This window comes from Aptenodytes patagonicus, chromosome 5 (genome assembly GCF_965638725.1).
Source record: "Aptenodytes patagonicus chromosome 5, bAptPat1.pri.cur, whole genome shotgun sequence".
NCBI classification, from domain to species: Eukaryota; Metazoa; Chordata; class Aves; order Sphenisciformes; family Spheniscidae; genus Aptenodytes; species Aptenodytes patagonicus.
In genome coordinates this window covers 73,500,602-73,516,866 of record NC_134953.1, presented here as the reverse complement: position 1 = coordinate 73,516,866, position 16,265 = coordinate 73,500,602, and the positions used below count along the sequence as shown (strand labels likewise).

The following is a 16,265-nucleotide window of genomic DNA, read 5'->3' as shown; positions in this document are numbered from 1 at the left end:
TAACCACTACAATCCTATTTCTGATATCGTGCTAAAGGATGCTCTTTAATCTGTGGCTACATTTACATCAGTAAGTAATTTGGCACAATAGGAGAGTGCCTGTAATGTGAACCGGTCAATGCTGTGGGCTAGCTCTGCTTTGCTCCCGTAGACTCAACGCCCAGCAGCAGTCCAAGTGCATTAGATGCACTCCTGGAGTGCATCCCCTGGTCTGAGTTTCATCTGAAAGGAATCCCGTTGGTGCACTCTGAAAACCAAAGCAGAGTCTGCCAGGCCGAGAGGGAGAGTCACTTCAAAAGCAGCCTCCTGATCCAAACCGAAATACTTCTGCAGTCACACCCTGCCTGTGCAAGGAGCGCTGCACACGCAGAACCGGTGTGTCTCTGGGACATGCCTTCGCGCCCAAAATATGCCTTGCTGGGAAAAAACACAACTGTATGCAAACTGGATTCAAGGTCTGTGCTCTTGGTAGCATGCCAATATTGCCTTCTAAACTTAGCTTTTTCATCACCTTAGATTGTTTTTTTCTATCAGTTGATTCACTGGTTCTTATATTAAGTACAAGGGGTGGTGGAGAATGAGAGCAAGAGTAAATTGCAGCACTGATCATTGCTTATCCACTGTTCCCAGACCAAGTAATATTTCTCCTTAGAGATGCCGCGTTCATTCCTGCAAGAATCTATACGTGTGTATGAAGCTCACCTATGTATGAATCCCACTATAGGTAATGGAAAGTCTGTTGTATATGAAGCTAATCACACACATGAATTTACACTGCCAGGGGCCATAGCATTGAGCCTCTGATTCTTGATAGGGGCTGAAGCCTTGTTGTGCACCTAGCAGTAGAATAAGGAAAGTGATCTGTGGATTTTTACTCCTGAAAAGAATGGTTCCCTTTCCCCTCCCTATACTTTCTTCTCAGGAAAACAACTAGCATCTGAATCTAGCAAGCTTACAGAAACATTTTTTTCATTTCAATATAGTTGTCTTAAAAGATTAATTTCTCCCTGAGGACATTTGGGCAAGGTGGGGAGAGAGATAGATTGATCATTTCCAGATGCTCTTTGCTGACAGGCAAAGAAAAATTCCGCTTCAGCTTAACATTTGTGAATGTATTTAAAAAAATATATATTTTGGTATGCAAACTTGACAGGGAGAGCACAAACCAGTATGACAGGCATCTTAAAAGTGCCTGAGATGCATAGATTTACATTGTCATAGCTGCATTAATAAGATGGGGTTCGCCCCTGCTGACTGGGCTAAAAGCCTTTGGAGCTTTCCTCCCTGTATCTCCATCCTACGGATAAGCAGAGGAGATGGATGTATTTTTCATACAGAAATACAGAGGCCACGTTCAGTGTGCTTCGCAGTAGACAAACGACTCAGCAGCACTCACTGAATTGGACAGATTAAAATACATCATTCACCTTTTATTTGATGCTCCGGGTACGTTTACTGATGGGATTCCTAAATAATGCATGCTAACTGCTGGCAAGACTTGGCACAGGGAATGACAAGTGCTTTGACTTTGGGTTTCTGGGGAGTACCCCGAATTACAGAAGCAGAGAGAGCTGATGTCTTACATGTTATCTGAGAAAAGACCCAGTCGGAGTGATTGTGCATTCGCATCCTGCTCACCGTGCACTCTGTCTCGCTTCTCCGTGGAGCACGAGCAGCACTCCAGTATCGGCAGCTGCAGTCGCTGCTGCTCTTGCCCCTGCACAAGAAATCGATGCTTACTTTGATATTGGCTCTCTTGCCTGGCAGTAGTCTCTAATGACCACAACGTGAGGACTTCTTAATGGTGAAAGCTGAGACTCAACCGGTTCTGTAGGAGACCCTGATACCTGGGAGGAGCAGGTTCCTCTTCAGCTGGTGCTGAGCTCTAAGGCAACAGCAGCCGCGGTGCTGAGCATGGGAGGCAACGGGGCTCATGCCTGTCAGCGGCAAAGGAAATGCCTCCGTGGGAAGCGGTCCTTCCTAACATCCATCCGTAACAACTGTTGTCCTTCTCAAATGATGTGTGGAACCAGAAACGCCACTAGAGACCAGGATGCTTTTGTGAGTCACAAGCTGGCTTTCACTGGGTGGGCAGAGGAGGTGGGGGCAGTCAGTGGGACCAACTGCTTGTGCACACTGAATCCTGGAGACACGGGTTTCTGTCAAAATGATCGGTAAACCTGTCTCCGTTCAGCGGTTGCTGACTGTTAAAACTGGTTTAACTAACTGACTGTCAAAAAGACCGATAAACACATTTTAGCTACCTAGAGAGGGCTCCGCTCCTGTGCGTGGCGAAGCTCAGGGCCCTGGGAGCGTTACGGTCAAAGCCCTTCCAAGGCCAAAGGAAGAGGTGCGTGAGGACTGCAGTGGATGTCAAGAGATGGTCAAGTCCCACTTCAGGAAATGAATCTTCTATGGAGCTGCGTCATGGCGCTTTTCCCAAAGCCCTGCAGTAAGCTCAGCTGTGACAGAATAAGCCAGGGCAAGGAAGTGATGAGGGGAAGAGAGGAGGTAAAGGTAGGGGCATCGTTCTCTGGGGTTGTTCAGGTAAAGCAGGTAAAATACCTAAGGGTCTTTGTTAAGTCTATTTGCTGTTTAGAAAGGAAAAAAAATGCTGGTGTAGAGCATTAATCCATTTGTTGCATTTCAGGAGCAGACAAAGTAGAGGGGGAAGATGACTCTGAGTCAAATTTTTTGAGTGTTTTCTACGAGAGCAGCACTGGGGAAGAAAAGGAATGTTACAGTTTTTGTCCTTAAAGAAGGAAAATGTGCTGTGCAAAAGGGGGCTTTGAATCCTAAGACAAAGTGCTAATGATTTCTAGGTGTTAAAGCTCTGAGACTCGATACTGTAGGTAACAAAGCGTCAGCTTTTCTGCATCGGTAGCGTTGCTGAAATGAACTGTCAGTTTTGGGGTTGTTTATAGAGCAGTCTGGGAGGTAGTCTTTGGTGTTTTCTTAGTTGGTTTTTTTTTCCCCCTAAATACTTAGTAGTGGACATGTGTGAAGATTTGAAGAAACACGTTCTCCGTGTGCGTGTCCCCACGGTTTTCCTTTCACAGCCTGCAGGCTTTGACCCGTCGAGAGCTGCCCAGGCAGGGTCCTGTCTGTCACAGAAGTGCGCAACGCGTCCGCTCAGAAAGGCTGCGGACTTGTAACGGGGTCTTAGCGCATAGTTTAGCCTGTGATACCGGGTGATCTATATGCCTAATTAGAATGTGCTATTTGGGGATGCATCTTCCAAAGGGATGCTAAAATTGGCAGCTTTACAATTTGACCTGATTTTTCTGTGTTGTTGGTCGTAAAGATAGAAGCCACTACGTGGTTAAAAACCTGTTGTGTTGTGTTTGGTTGGTTGAGTTTTATTTTGAGAAGGAGGGGGATAATTTTAGTTCTTCAGAACTAAAAATTAGATCAAAACCCTGGCAACTGTTCAAGATAAATGAGCAACCTTGCAATAAAGGGGTTTCTGTCACCTTGGAAACACAGTTTCAAAAAGCCAGTTGGAGTAATTTTAGTTTCAGACTTCCCTCTGGCCTTGTCCCTCCCATGCAAATTCTGTTTTTACACTCGGTATATCCTGTTTAGCTGTGTTTCTTTTCTATATAAACAACAGGGGAATTTGCCAGACAAAAGTGGAAGAACACTGAAAATGACCTCGCGCGTGATGTTTCAGAGCAGAAACTGGTGTTTGGAAACAAACACCAGTTAAAAACAAAGTTAAACCCATCCAAAAATAGATTTAAAAGAAATCAGTCATTTTAGCTCTTACAGCTCAATGTAAAAAACCCCGGAATTTTAACTTTTAAATACTTGTTTTTTACATACCGTTGAGTCTTTTTATTCTGGAGAAGAATATGGCATTTAGGAAACAAATTTTAGCAATGAGAAGGAAGGTTGGGGGGGTTAAGCAAGGAAAAATCTACTTTGAAAAATGGATGTAATCTAGTAAATACACATGGTCTTTCAGAATCCCGACCGTTGTGATAGCCGTCTGAAATTTGTTGTATTAAAGCGCTGTGGGTCTTTGTTGTGGGCATTACGCAGATTATGCCGTGGCACGGCTGGAAACTCAAGTAATTAGAGAAGAGATTAGGATAAAGTAGTGCTTCCATCCACTAAAGAATGTAAATATTTTGAATATTTTCAATAGCTCACACTTCTCAATAGCAGATCTCACCTGAGGAGTGCCCTTACTGTGAGGGCCCACTAGAGAAAACACAGAAGCCTTTGTAGCCTTTCCCGTCTACTTGAAATCAGCTGAGATACACGGACTTTCCACTCCCACTCAGAAAATATTTCAAAGCGGAAAGTAAATTGGTCTTCAATTATTTGAAAGATTAAATTGCATTTAAATACATGTTTTATTGTCCAGGCGATGTTCCTGGAAACTCGGAGGAACCCATGCAGGACTGGCGGACAGCCCCTGTGCCGCTGTCTGGTGTCACCCCTGCCTGTTGGGCTGCTACCAGCTGTGCGGTCTGTCAGGCTGGGTAGGAAGAGATGCCACCTGGGACCACGTGCCATAGTCTGAGCAGCCACAGAAGACTAGCAGGACATTACGCTAGTACATCACGTGAGACACGACTAGACAGAGTAGCTGACTAACATTTGGGTTAAATATTTGGAAATGCTTCCTGACCACGTGACTGGTTAGACGGTTGGGATAATAGTAGGACCATATAACTTGAGATATTTAAAACGAGATTGGTCTGAACATGAGCGAATGAGGAGATGTGTGATTAAGGGAGCACAAATGAGATTACAAATCTATTTTTTCACCTCCGTTATCTTGGATTCTGTTGTGTCTCCCAAGGGTGACTGAATGTTATGATGGACATTAATAATTAAAAGAAGCTTGACCATGCCACCTTCCCATCAGCTGTTGCGCTTTTGTCATTCCTTCTCATCACAGGAGTGAGTGAGCGTCGGGAGCAAGCTGTCAGCAGACGGTAGGCAGCAACCCTGGCAAATTTGCAAATGAGGGACTTTCCCCGCTGGAGCCAGCAGCATCAAGCACCGGTCTTCTCCTTGCTGCATTGTTCTTTGCAAGTCAAGAAGGCTCATCAGGTCAAAACATGTGCTCTGTAGTGCCTGGCCTAAACAGGAAAACTTTTTTTCTCCTGTGAAACACAGCTTGATTCTGTTCTACCTGACCGGTGCACTCCAGGAGATGCAAAAGAAACCCCAGAGTTCATCTATGTAGCTACACGAAAATGCTTTTCTAGTTTTCAGTCACTGTACTGAAGCGGTGGTGTTCAGACTCTGCAGAGAAGCTAAGTATGAGCACGCTAATGCACGCACAGACTTCATTGTCATGGTTTCTTACTATTAACTTCTCTGATCGCTCCCTTTGACGCACACACAACGGAGAGAAAGAAGAGAATATTTCATATATGAAATTCCACAGATCTCTCAGCAGCCTGAGGTGATATGCTGGGTTTCTCTGGCTTTTTTTTTTTTTTTTTTCCATTTTTTGGCTTTGTAACATAGAGGATGACTACAATGGAATGACCATATATGCACACATATAAAGTTGTTTGAGTAATAAAATTATTTAGCTTACGTAAAAGAGAAAAATAGACTAGTTCCTTTCAACGTGTGAGTCATTGGCAGATTTTGCCTACAGAAACAACATCTGTTGCTTAAAATTTATTATAAGAACACATCTTTAAGGCATCCTTATGATTATCTTAAGTAAAGCACTTTGAGCACAGCACACTATATACAGTTCTTAAAAAGGATCAGTCTTCCAATTTAAGGAGCTTTCCACTTCTCTTTTTAAATACTGGCTTTCCTTTTACAGCATTTAGAAGTCCTCTATACTTTGCTCTGACTTGAAACTCAGAGTTTTGAGGCTGATGATTAAAAAAAAATAATTGCTATTTCTAACAACAGAAGTGGAAGAAAGGAACTTTAAGAAAGTGGATTCCCCCAAGAACATGTTCATTAAATGTGTTCGCCCATTCTGGCATTTTGTTGACTGTTAATAGGCATTAACATTCAAGATACTCTTCTTACGGTGTTTAAGTTTTGCAGGATTTTTAATAAATAAATTTTGCATATGCAGCAGGTTTTAGGACCCTGTGCATAACGGGACTTATGGTGGATGTACCTTGCAACATCTCCGGGACTCTGTTGTGTGGGCTGGCAGAGCCTTGGCTCTGCTGAGGGTCTGTCAGTGGGTACAGCACTCCCGTACAGTATAACAGGGACTGCTACAGGACACAGCTCAAAAACCTTACGGCTCCAGCTACTTAGGGGATGAGATTCACAAATGTTACATTTAATCAAAGTTTGGATTAATAGCTAAATACTGTGAGAGACGTGAATGATGGCGGAGACTTTGTGAAGGCATGAAGCCGAGGAGAAAGACGGACCACAGGCAGACACGGGTGACAGCTCTGCTTCTTCCCTGCCCTCCTGGGGCAGAAACGGCAGGACCACAAATGTGGTCCTGGCCTAAAGAGATAGGACAAAACAGAGAGAGAAATGCTTATTTAGTGATTTCAGTTTCTTCATAGAGGATCTCCTAATGTTTTGAGCATAAACTTGAATCTGTTTTTCTTTCGCTTGAACTTATGACACTCTTCGCTGGTGTTTATTTTCACTTCAACCAAGGTGGAGTGTCACCAATCTGCCGGTTTTGTCTCCATGTTAGGAGAAGGTAATGGTGATGATGGTCATGATACCAGCTATTTTTACTGTATGGGTAATGCTTTGGCTTCTTCGTATCCAAAATACTTTGGTATTTTTAGCATATCTTCAGTGAGACTGGCATCCTACCATAGCACTGGCATGCTGTAAGAGTGCAGTCAGAGGTGGTAATGACAGCCCTGAAGTTCAATGACATGTTTTGAAAAGCTCATAGGGACGTTAGCTTGCATTCTCTAAAAAGACAAATACCAACTTAAAAAAATAAGTGCAAGATACTAAAAAGAGCATGATTTACTGTCTTATTTCTGTTTAAACAAAGCACAGAAGACAGGGCCATGAATGCTCCTGCTGCTTAACTTAGCTGATAACTATGAACATAATTATTTCCATCACACTGCTCATTTGAATCTAGGTTAACCGTACATGGCTCTTAAAATCCTCTCCTGTTTAATTTTAATTACAGCTTAAAAGGACAAGTAGACCATGCCACTGGGAGCAACGGGCTCAGCACTTCACAGCCAGCCAGGGTAGCAACCATCCTGATGCGACAAATCACATCGCCAGAGCCCAGGAGGCCGATGCCCCAGGAGTCAGAGAGGAACTGATGGTGGCAGTGGCTTCTCAGAGGTCCGTCAACTCTTTGTGAGAAGGCACCAAGTCTGGTTGGCCATAGCCAAGCAACAGCAATGCAGGTGTGGTGCACTGGGTATAAGACCTCAACGGTGGTGCCTCTTAAAGCAGTTTTGGATTAAGGAGGTTTCTGGCAGGGATGTGCTCTAGAAGGGAGTCAGTGGTCTGAGCCAAACACTTGTCTGCTCTTGGAGTCTCTAAAATTTGCTTTTAAAAAGTGCAACCCCAACTGCAAATGGTTCTGGAGACCAGGGAGCAGATGGTGTAGCCGTTTGGGTAATGAACGCCTTCAGCTTTGTCCAGCCTGTTGTCTAGCAACCTCCTCAGGTTTAGAATATCAATGGTTTATTCTTCCATTGGTTTGTCTTCCTAAGAAGATAACCAACTGTATTCTGGAGCCTCTGGGCCTCTGGGGTGCCTCAGCTGGCCAGTTCAAAATAGGGTCTGGGGGTAACAAAGGTATGGATGACCGTAGCGGTGTCTGCGTCTGAGAGAGATCAGTTGTTTGGCAGGCTGGAGATAACGCGCAAGGCTATTAGCTGCCTGATAGAGTTTCATGGGACTCTTATCTCAGTCCATTTCGATGTCAGGAAGGCAGACGCTTTCAATAAAAAGAGTGCTCATAGATTTTATTGGGGCATTCAAATGCTTCCAGTTCCCAGCTGTCATCAGCTCCGCTTTAGTCATATAGTTGTCACTTTATCCCCCTGTCTGTGACAGGTCTTGAGAGAAGAAAGATACCGATTTGCTAAGCTTTAATGAAAAGGAGACTCACTCACGTTTCCAGACACTTTTAGTTTTACTCATATGAATGAATCCCACTGAAGTAAAATAAAGTGTATCTTTACACAGTTACATCCTAAATTAATATGTAACTTTTATTTCAGGTACAGGAGCAGGTCTTAGATGCTATGAGGGATGGAATTTTCCAAAATCAGACCAGAGCAGTTCAAAACCAATCCCTGAGTTTGTACAGAGACGAAAGCCTGCGTACTTAGGAAAGCACAGCTTCTTCACGGTATCGGCTGAGGCAGAGCTGACCTCTGAAGCTGTCAGCAAGGCTGTAAAGGCTATCTGTCAGTCTTTTATTAGGAACTATTTATCTGCGTAATTTCATCATTCAGCTATATCAGTGCCCAAACATTGCCACCTATGCACCAGCTTCTTCACCAGGGATATCCTTCTTATCAATGCATTTTTTTTCCCAGCTTAAGTTTGACTTTTTTGCTTGTGCAGTCATTCACAATTCTCATGTCATCAACTCAGAAAAGATTAAGTAATTGGCGAAATCTCAGCCTGTCAATGAAAAAAACTTTTAAAAACGTTTCTCTTTGTACCTTCAGAAGAATACTGCTTTCTATTTGTTTAAAGTCACACTGTTTAACCGGTCCTAAATATTTGCCACTCTCCTAATAAGCAGCCTCTTCAAGTCACTGCAAGCTCTAGTCCCATCCTCTTGAAGTAGCTTTTACTTTTTGTAGAAGGCCGAGTAAAAGGACTCATGCTCAGCACTGTGTGCTTTGCAGCTCCTGAACAAAACAGGCTGAGCTGAAAACAAAAGCTCAGCTTTGACTCTTACTCCACTGGCTCAAGTTAGTTCCAGCCAGATCCTTAATGTTATTTTATCTGCAGGGTTGTTTTTTTTTTGTGTGATCAATGCCAACTCTGTTGGGCAAATACAGGATGCATAGGGATTTAAAAAAAATCCAACTGCCAAGAAGAAAAAGTGCTTTGTAACCACAGTTTGGAATGGAAACAATTTTCTAAGATATAGATCAAACTGTGTTTATAGACTGAACTATTGGCAGCTTTTCACCGAGCCATTTCCTGTGTGCCTATTGCATAGAGGAATAATCTAAATGCTTAAACTAACATTTAAAACCATACAGAACATGAAGAAAATTACTGTGTGAAGCAGCACAGAACACACAATGATGTCGAATTTTCTTTTGTTTCCATAGCTAATACTCATGGGAGAAGGCAGTACTGCACACCAAACGTCAGTACTCCCCTTCTTTGCAGGATTTGGTCCTTACCCTGGCTAGTACCTACCTTCTACTAATATTGTTTTAACTTGTAAAAGAAAAGATCCAAGTAACAAAAATTTCCAAAAATGCCACCTAAATAAGAGGAACTTGCTAAAAATTACATACAGTTACTTTAAGTGCAGTAAGTTGCTATTCATCAGGGAACTAACGCAGACAATCTAAGGCGTGGGCAGGCAGGAGGAATCTGATTTCCCATTAGAACAGGTGGGAAATCTGCAGGTATGACAATGACAGTCAAGGTAGGTGTAGGCTGCTTTTGTTTGCTCAGTTTGAAATGGCTGCAACACCTTTTTCTTGCGGAAAAAGCCCAGAGTTCATCTCCTAGCTGTTTTGAATCTTTTCAGTGCTTTTTATTGGGGCAGATCCCCTCTTCAGACTTCAAATGCATGCCCTTTGCTTTAGGCACACATTTGCTGGTGGCACGGCTGACCTCCTGATAGCATCAGTACGGTCAGTGCAGTCGAGCTGTGGTGCCCATGCAGAATTTTGCCACTGGTAAATTTTATCACTGGTATTCTGCTCGGCTGGAGTTCATTCCTTCTATCCAAGCCATGTCTCAGCTAGGGAGGACAGTAGCTCCGATACGAGGAAAGGTTTCGAGTCAGGAGAGTAATTTAGGTTGGACGGGACCTCTGGAGGTCTTCTGCTCAGCCCCAACGCAGAGCAGGGGCGGCGTAGGTGAGCTTGCCCAGGGCCAGCCAAGTTCTCAGTGTCTCCAAGATGGGAGTTTCTACAGATTTTCTGGGCAACCTGTTTCAACATCCGACTATGAGATGAACAAAAAAATGCCATCAAATATATTTATACCTTTCTTCTTTGGCTGTATCCTTACAGGTCAGGATCACAGTTCTGGAAGGTGCAGTAAAAGGCTTAGCTTTACATACTGATTCCGGCCTGAAAAATCAAAGTTTTTGTTGCGGATGAAAGCTTAACCACTCAAACAGGTAAGATCGGTTTAGAGGAGGTGGCACTGGGCTTTTCCTTTACTTGGGCCCACAGGTAATGCAGAAAATGTAATTGTGAATTAATCTGCTGGAGGTAGATGCGTTAATTGTGCACAGTGAGTGCACTGTCAGAGAAGTACCGATAGTTTTGTTTTTATGCATTTCTTGCATGCTACTTTGCCCGAGATGCTGTTCCTAACCCAGCCCGCGGGCGCTGCGATGCGGCTGTCTGAGGGGGCCAGGTCTGACCCCCGCCGGGACAGAGGCCAGGCAGACCCCTCGGGTCTCGCAGCTCCTCGCCTACACGGCAGTGCGCATCGGATGGTCCCAGCCACTGCCGTCTCGTTTGTCATTTTTCCCAACCAAAAGCATTCTGGAATGGTTTTACATCTTGCTCTGAAACTCGTACACAGATGTTTCCCAATATGTGTATTTAAAGGACTGCAAATGGTTTCAAAAGGCAGGACGGCAAAATGGCATTTCCAGTTGTTGCAACGTGACATATGATTAACTATCATGAACTTTACTTTAGATTAAGAGAAACCGTAACTACTTTGTAATGGTTTTTTTTTTACACTGTATATTTGCAGGTATTACTGGGTTACTACTGTTGGTGTTTCACACATAAAGATTCAAAAATTTAATCTAATTTTGTTCTTCAAAAATATTTAGTTTCAAATGACCAAATAATTAAATCCCCCTCAAAATTTGATAAGAGAGGAAATCTGTGAACACGTGCTATGTTCACGAGCTGCAGTTGTTTCCTCCAGAACCGAAGGAGCACCCTCCCGCAGCCCAGTATTCGGGGGTTTGTTACGTACGGAGGCAGCGCTGTGCTTGGCATGCAGAATGCAGGGAAATGCCCGCCTGCTCCCGGCTGCCTTCGGCGGGGAGGTGACATCCAACCCACCCCCGAACGCGATGGCTCCTTTGCTCTCGCCCTCCACGAGACAGGTGCATCGCAGATCAAAGCTGCAAAATGTATTCCTGAAGTTGTCGACGATGAAATGTCGACCCATGTAGATGTTAACCAACGAAAGCTGTCTCAGGATTTTATCTTGGTAAAAAAATCAGTGACATACCTTTTCCCAAGATCGGTTTCGAGGGGCTGTGCACTTGCTAATGGAACTAACGCGCGACGTAGCTGAGCAACACATACACCAAACCCAAGTTTTTGCCCACTTCAGCAGCCTCAGCACATTATTTGCTCTGTCCTAACGCCGTTTGTCTTCTACCTATGCGGCATTTTGGCTGGAATACCAAAGGCTACTCACAGCGAAGCCAACCTCACCCCCGCTTCGCCGGCGTTACTCTGCCAAGAGAGTGCAAAGGCTTTTCGGGAGAGCGAGTCGCTGTTCCCCACGCGGCCAGGACTGTGGGGAAACTGTCTAAAAACCTGCCAGGAAGCAAGAACGGCCACATGCACGGCCTAAGCCCAGAGGGGAGAAGTCAGTTTGCAGCCTACAGATGTGTGTGTTTGCAGAAGAAAACCAAAAACAACCACCAACAAACGAAACAAAAAACATCAAGGGAAAAGAAGTATTTAAAATATGCTGTCAACGTCTCAGTCTTCGGCAAGAAATGCTCCGCACATGGCTGACGGAGAAGATGATACTCCCAGTTGTAGTGAGAAAGGCTCAGAGTACAACCCAGGGTACTGATGGGGAGCCTGTGCCCGAGCGGGACGCACCCCGGGGCCGGCCACCCACCTGCGGCAGCCCCAGCCGCCCGGGCCACCTCCGGCGGGCACAGGCGCTCCCCCTCGCCCTGCACCGCAGGGACCGGCTCCCCTCAGGCGGGCCGGGGGCGACACCCCCCTCCCGGCTTCACCGGACGGGCCGGGCGGGACGGCCCCCGCCCCGCCAGCGGGCCGCGCTCGGCGGCGTCCCCTTAGCCCCGTCGGGGAGCGGCGGACGCGGCCCCCCGAGGCGAGACGAGGCGAGGCGAGGCGAGGCGGGGCGGGGGCGGGCGGCGCCCCCCGTGCGGGCGGTGCGGCGGCGGGCATGCGCACTGCGGGGCGCCCTCTCACCCCGCTCAGCTATGCCAAGTATGTGCGCGGCGGAGCCGGGGCCGGGCGCGCGGAGCCACGCCGCCATGGGGCAGCGCGGCCCAGGGCTGCCGCCGCCGCCGCCGCCGCGCAGGGGGGCCGCCGGCTCCTGCGGGCCGGGGGGCAGCGCCCGCTGAAGGCGGCGGGGAGGCAGCACCCAGGCATGGCCGACCCGCTCCGCAGGACGCTCTCCAAGCTGCGGGGCAGGAGGTCCCAGCGAGGGGCGGCGGCGGGCGCCGGGCACCGCCACAGCGGGGTCTGCGCCCCGCAGGGTAAGCGTCTGCGGGCGGGGCGGGCCGGGGGCTCGGCCGCGGGGTTCCGGCTGCCCGCCCGTGGCCGCCCTTCCACCTGCCGGGCGCGGGCGGCGGGAGCGCCGGGACGGCGGCGGGAGGTCGGTCGCCCGCCGGGCGAGGGGGGGCGAGGAGTCCCGCGGGCGCCGGGGATGCGCCCTGCCCGCTCCCCGGAGAGCCGGGGGTGGGTGCCGGGCCCCGGTGCTGCTGCCGGCGGGGCTTTGCCCGGGGCTGCGCTTTTTCCGTCTCTCTGTCGAAGCGGTTTTCACGTGCTAAAGCAGCGGTCCCGCTTCCAGACGTTAGCTTTGCTGTTCCCCTTAGGGGTGGGGGAGAAAGCCCCTAAAGGTGGGGAAAAGGGTCGGTGGAACGGCGCTTTAAAAAAAAAAAAATTAAAAAAAAAAAAGAGTTTTTCGTGTTTCCGAAAGGTCTGAATCCTGTCTGCAAATTCACGAGGTGGTTCGTTGCAGCTTATGCTTTTACGGTTTAACGTGTCAGAGTCGAGCGGGATCGATCAGGACGCTGTAAGCTGCTGAAGCGAAAAGGGGCTGTTCTGGTAACTCCTGCAGCATCGCGGCTTCGCGAACTTCAGCCTTTGCAGCAAGTCGGCAGTTGCGGGGAAAAGGGCTCGGTGCTGGTTTATTCCTTACCGGAGTATTTTAAGCCCATCGACCACGTTTAAAAGCTAACTTTAGTTTCACTGGCCGGTGCCAGCTTATATAAACTGTAAGTCGACAAAACCGGAGCCCTAAAACCGATAGGGTTTTGGATGGAGCTGCCAGTATGCAGTGAAATTAAATAAGTTATTTATTCGTGTTTGGAAAGTTTCTGTCTTTTTTCCAGATCTCGTGTAACCTTCAAATTTGCTGTGAGCCAGTCTAAATTTAGGTCTTGAATCAATCCTCAGCGGTAGCATCCTCACATCTGTAATTCTTCTTCTTGGGAATAAAAATTCCTCGTTAAAATAAGAGGTTCCTGAATTTAGACCACTACTTTATGTGAATCCCTGCATGTTTTCTTATCATATGACTTTGTCATTCTTTGGCTTTTTTTTGCTGCTTGGTTTTTTGTTTTTTTTAAAGGTGCACTTGAAAGCTTACAAATCAATTTTTAGTCTTGCTGTTGTTCCATTTAAATACAGAATTATTATATTTTATAGTTTTACTAGGAAACTTAGTGAAAGAAAATGTGTTTAAATAGCTGCTATTACAACCAGAAGAACTGTGGTTTGTTTTGATCCATATATGGAGAGGCTGGAAAAAGCTGTTCCCCTCTTTGTTACAAACTGAAAAGCGGTGCACAGTATCATGTTGAAATATTTTATATGCCAGTGTAATAGGCAGAACATCAATTTTGACCTCAGTTGAGCTGAAACATTGAGGCTCTGGTTCTGAGAATACGTGTGTTGTTACCATAATATTTTAACTTCAAATACTGATTTATTTAATTTTTTGTCAATAGAGTGGAAGGTGAAGGGAACATCTGACTTTTTTTTTTTTTTTTAATTCAGCACCATATTGAAGCTTTTTGGGAAGGAACCATTGTCTTGTTCTGTGTTTGTGTGGAGGCCTAATGTGTGGAGGTTTAATATATATTTTTAGAATATATTAAATATATTAGAGTGCTAATAAAGAGTAGGCAGCATTCTTCTGAATGAACCTTTGCTCTAGGACAAAAGGTGTGTGCCTGACCTGTACATCTCTGAAAGCTTTGTATTTACTTAAATCTGGCTCGTTACTGTAACAGCTAATGACATTTAAAGCTTGCTGCGGTACATTGAACCAGCGGCTGTGCAGATACTTGCATGTGAAACAGTTCGTTACTAAAATAAACACAGGCATAAGGGCTTTAAGGATCAGGGCCAAGTTCGAATAAAGGGGAAGCAGTGCTTGCAAATACTGCTATCAATTGCAGAGACTGCAGTCGGAAGATTTACATGCAAGTGTATCATTTGGATGAGATTCGGTGAACATTTACAATCAATGACCTCTGGCAGCGTGCTGGCTAATTCGGAGGCGGAGAAGGGGTAGTTTTGAATACGTGTGATAGGCGGCGTGTCTCTGCAAGCAGTAGGGTTACTGGAGTACGCTGGAGCTACTTGATTATTAATGTTTCTGCGGTAAGCTTTTGCAGATGGCTTGTTATTGAGATACCCGGATGGATGTTGAAAACAAAGTTGAGTTTGCTCTGTGCGTTTGCTGCCGCTGGGACCGAAGGGCAGCCTGAGGCTGATGCCAGATGTGTCGCTGGGTGTATATTTAGGCACGCTGTACTTTTAGGAGCCCGCTGTTTTGGGAATTGTAGGCTGTCTTAACCAGTGCGGAAGGGTCTGCATTTCTGCAGCGAAGCAGGAAGTAGCAGATATTTTTGTTTGTGGAAATACAGCTCTCGGATGCTCCATCTATTTCTGTCACCGGCGCAGGGACCGCTCCTTGGGCTGTCCACGCAGAAGCGGAGGGCTTTGAGGTAGCCGTCACCGGCAGGAGGATGCCCGCCCAAGAAGTCCCCGATCCAAACTGACTTCTTGGAAATGTAGGCATAGCCCTATGCCCACGGCAGATTAGTTCCCCGTCCTTTTGGTTAGTTCTTACTTGAAATAGTAGTGAAATTGTGTAAAGGGGAAACCTTTACAATGGCACGCTTACATTTCCAGGCTAAGGGTGGGGGAAGGAACATGGTTGCTGCCAAATCACTGAAACTTTGCCAGAGATCTGCATCCTCAGCCCTGCTTTTGTGTTTCCCTCAGATTCTGTTAATTGACTGACTTAGGCCCCGGTGTAGCAAAGCACTTCAATGGAGGTGCGCGCAGGCTTCGAAATGAGCACGGTTAATTTTGTTAGTTCTTTGAACCAAGTTAATTCTTCAAATCACAAACAGCGTTCGTATTGCAGTTCAGCTAAACAAGTGAACCTCACTTTTTAAAAAATCACCAAATGATGAATCTTTCTTCAAATGAAGCGGTGGTGTTTCAGATCTTATTAAGGATCTCTTCTGTCATTGATGTACAAACCTAAAAAGAGGGTCGAAGGGAAGGTGTTCAAGTGACAGTCTTTTTCCTGTCTCCCTGTCTGCAGCGAACTTAGCTGGATTTACAGAGCTGCTCCTTGAGTCCTCCAGAGAGGTGTCTGCATTTTAACATCCATTATTGGTGTGTAAATAACTTTTTGCTGTGAATAACGTTCAAGCAGTATCAAATAGCTGCTCCCATCTGGAATTTCCAATTGCAGAGGGCTTCGCATGAGAACAAGTTGTCTGTTTTATGAGAACCCAGTTATCCCCACTCAGTCTTAGTGGCTGAGCAAACCCTGTCTGGGTTGTCCTCCTCCGCAGAGGAGCGTGAGGGTTATCTGACCTCCATTCCCTGTTTTTAATTTGGATGTATTTGCGGCTTTCCTTTCAGTCCTAGCTAAGGGGCCGGTGCTTGCTCGGGGGTGAGGTGCTCGCTCCTTGCGTGGTCCCACCTCCCCGGACGGGATGTGCTGCTGCGGTGCCCTGCAGCCTGCCAGAGGGTATGGCACTGCTGCCGAGTGGGCTGCTTGGACGTGCTCTGACAAGGGGCTCGAGTGCAAGTGGCTTTTTCAGTGCATAATTAAACGTTTGGCCGTTGCTTTAAAGAAATTGTGTCAAGTTTTGGGAGCAGTCAGTGGAATTTGAT

At 46.3% G+C, this 16,265-nt stretch overlaps 1 protein-coding gene across 2 annotated transcripts in view; it reads left to right on the top strand.

Moving 5' to 3' along the window:
• The first annotated feature begins 12,473 nt into the window (after window positions 1-12,473).
• The window catches only part of SYDE2 (synapse defective Rho GTPase homolog 2), a 32,050-nt gene continuing 28,258 nt past the window's right edge, over window positions 12,474-16,265 (top strand). For both annotated transcript variants that reach the window (XM_076340532.1, XM_076340533.1), the window contains exon 1: window positions 12,474-12,595. In XM_076340532.1, the coding sequence (XP_076196647.1) occupies window positions 12,487-12,595 (109 nt within the window). In that variant the 5' untranslated portion in view covers window positions 12,474-12,486. The remainder of the gene's footprint in view (window positions 12,596-16,265) is intronic.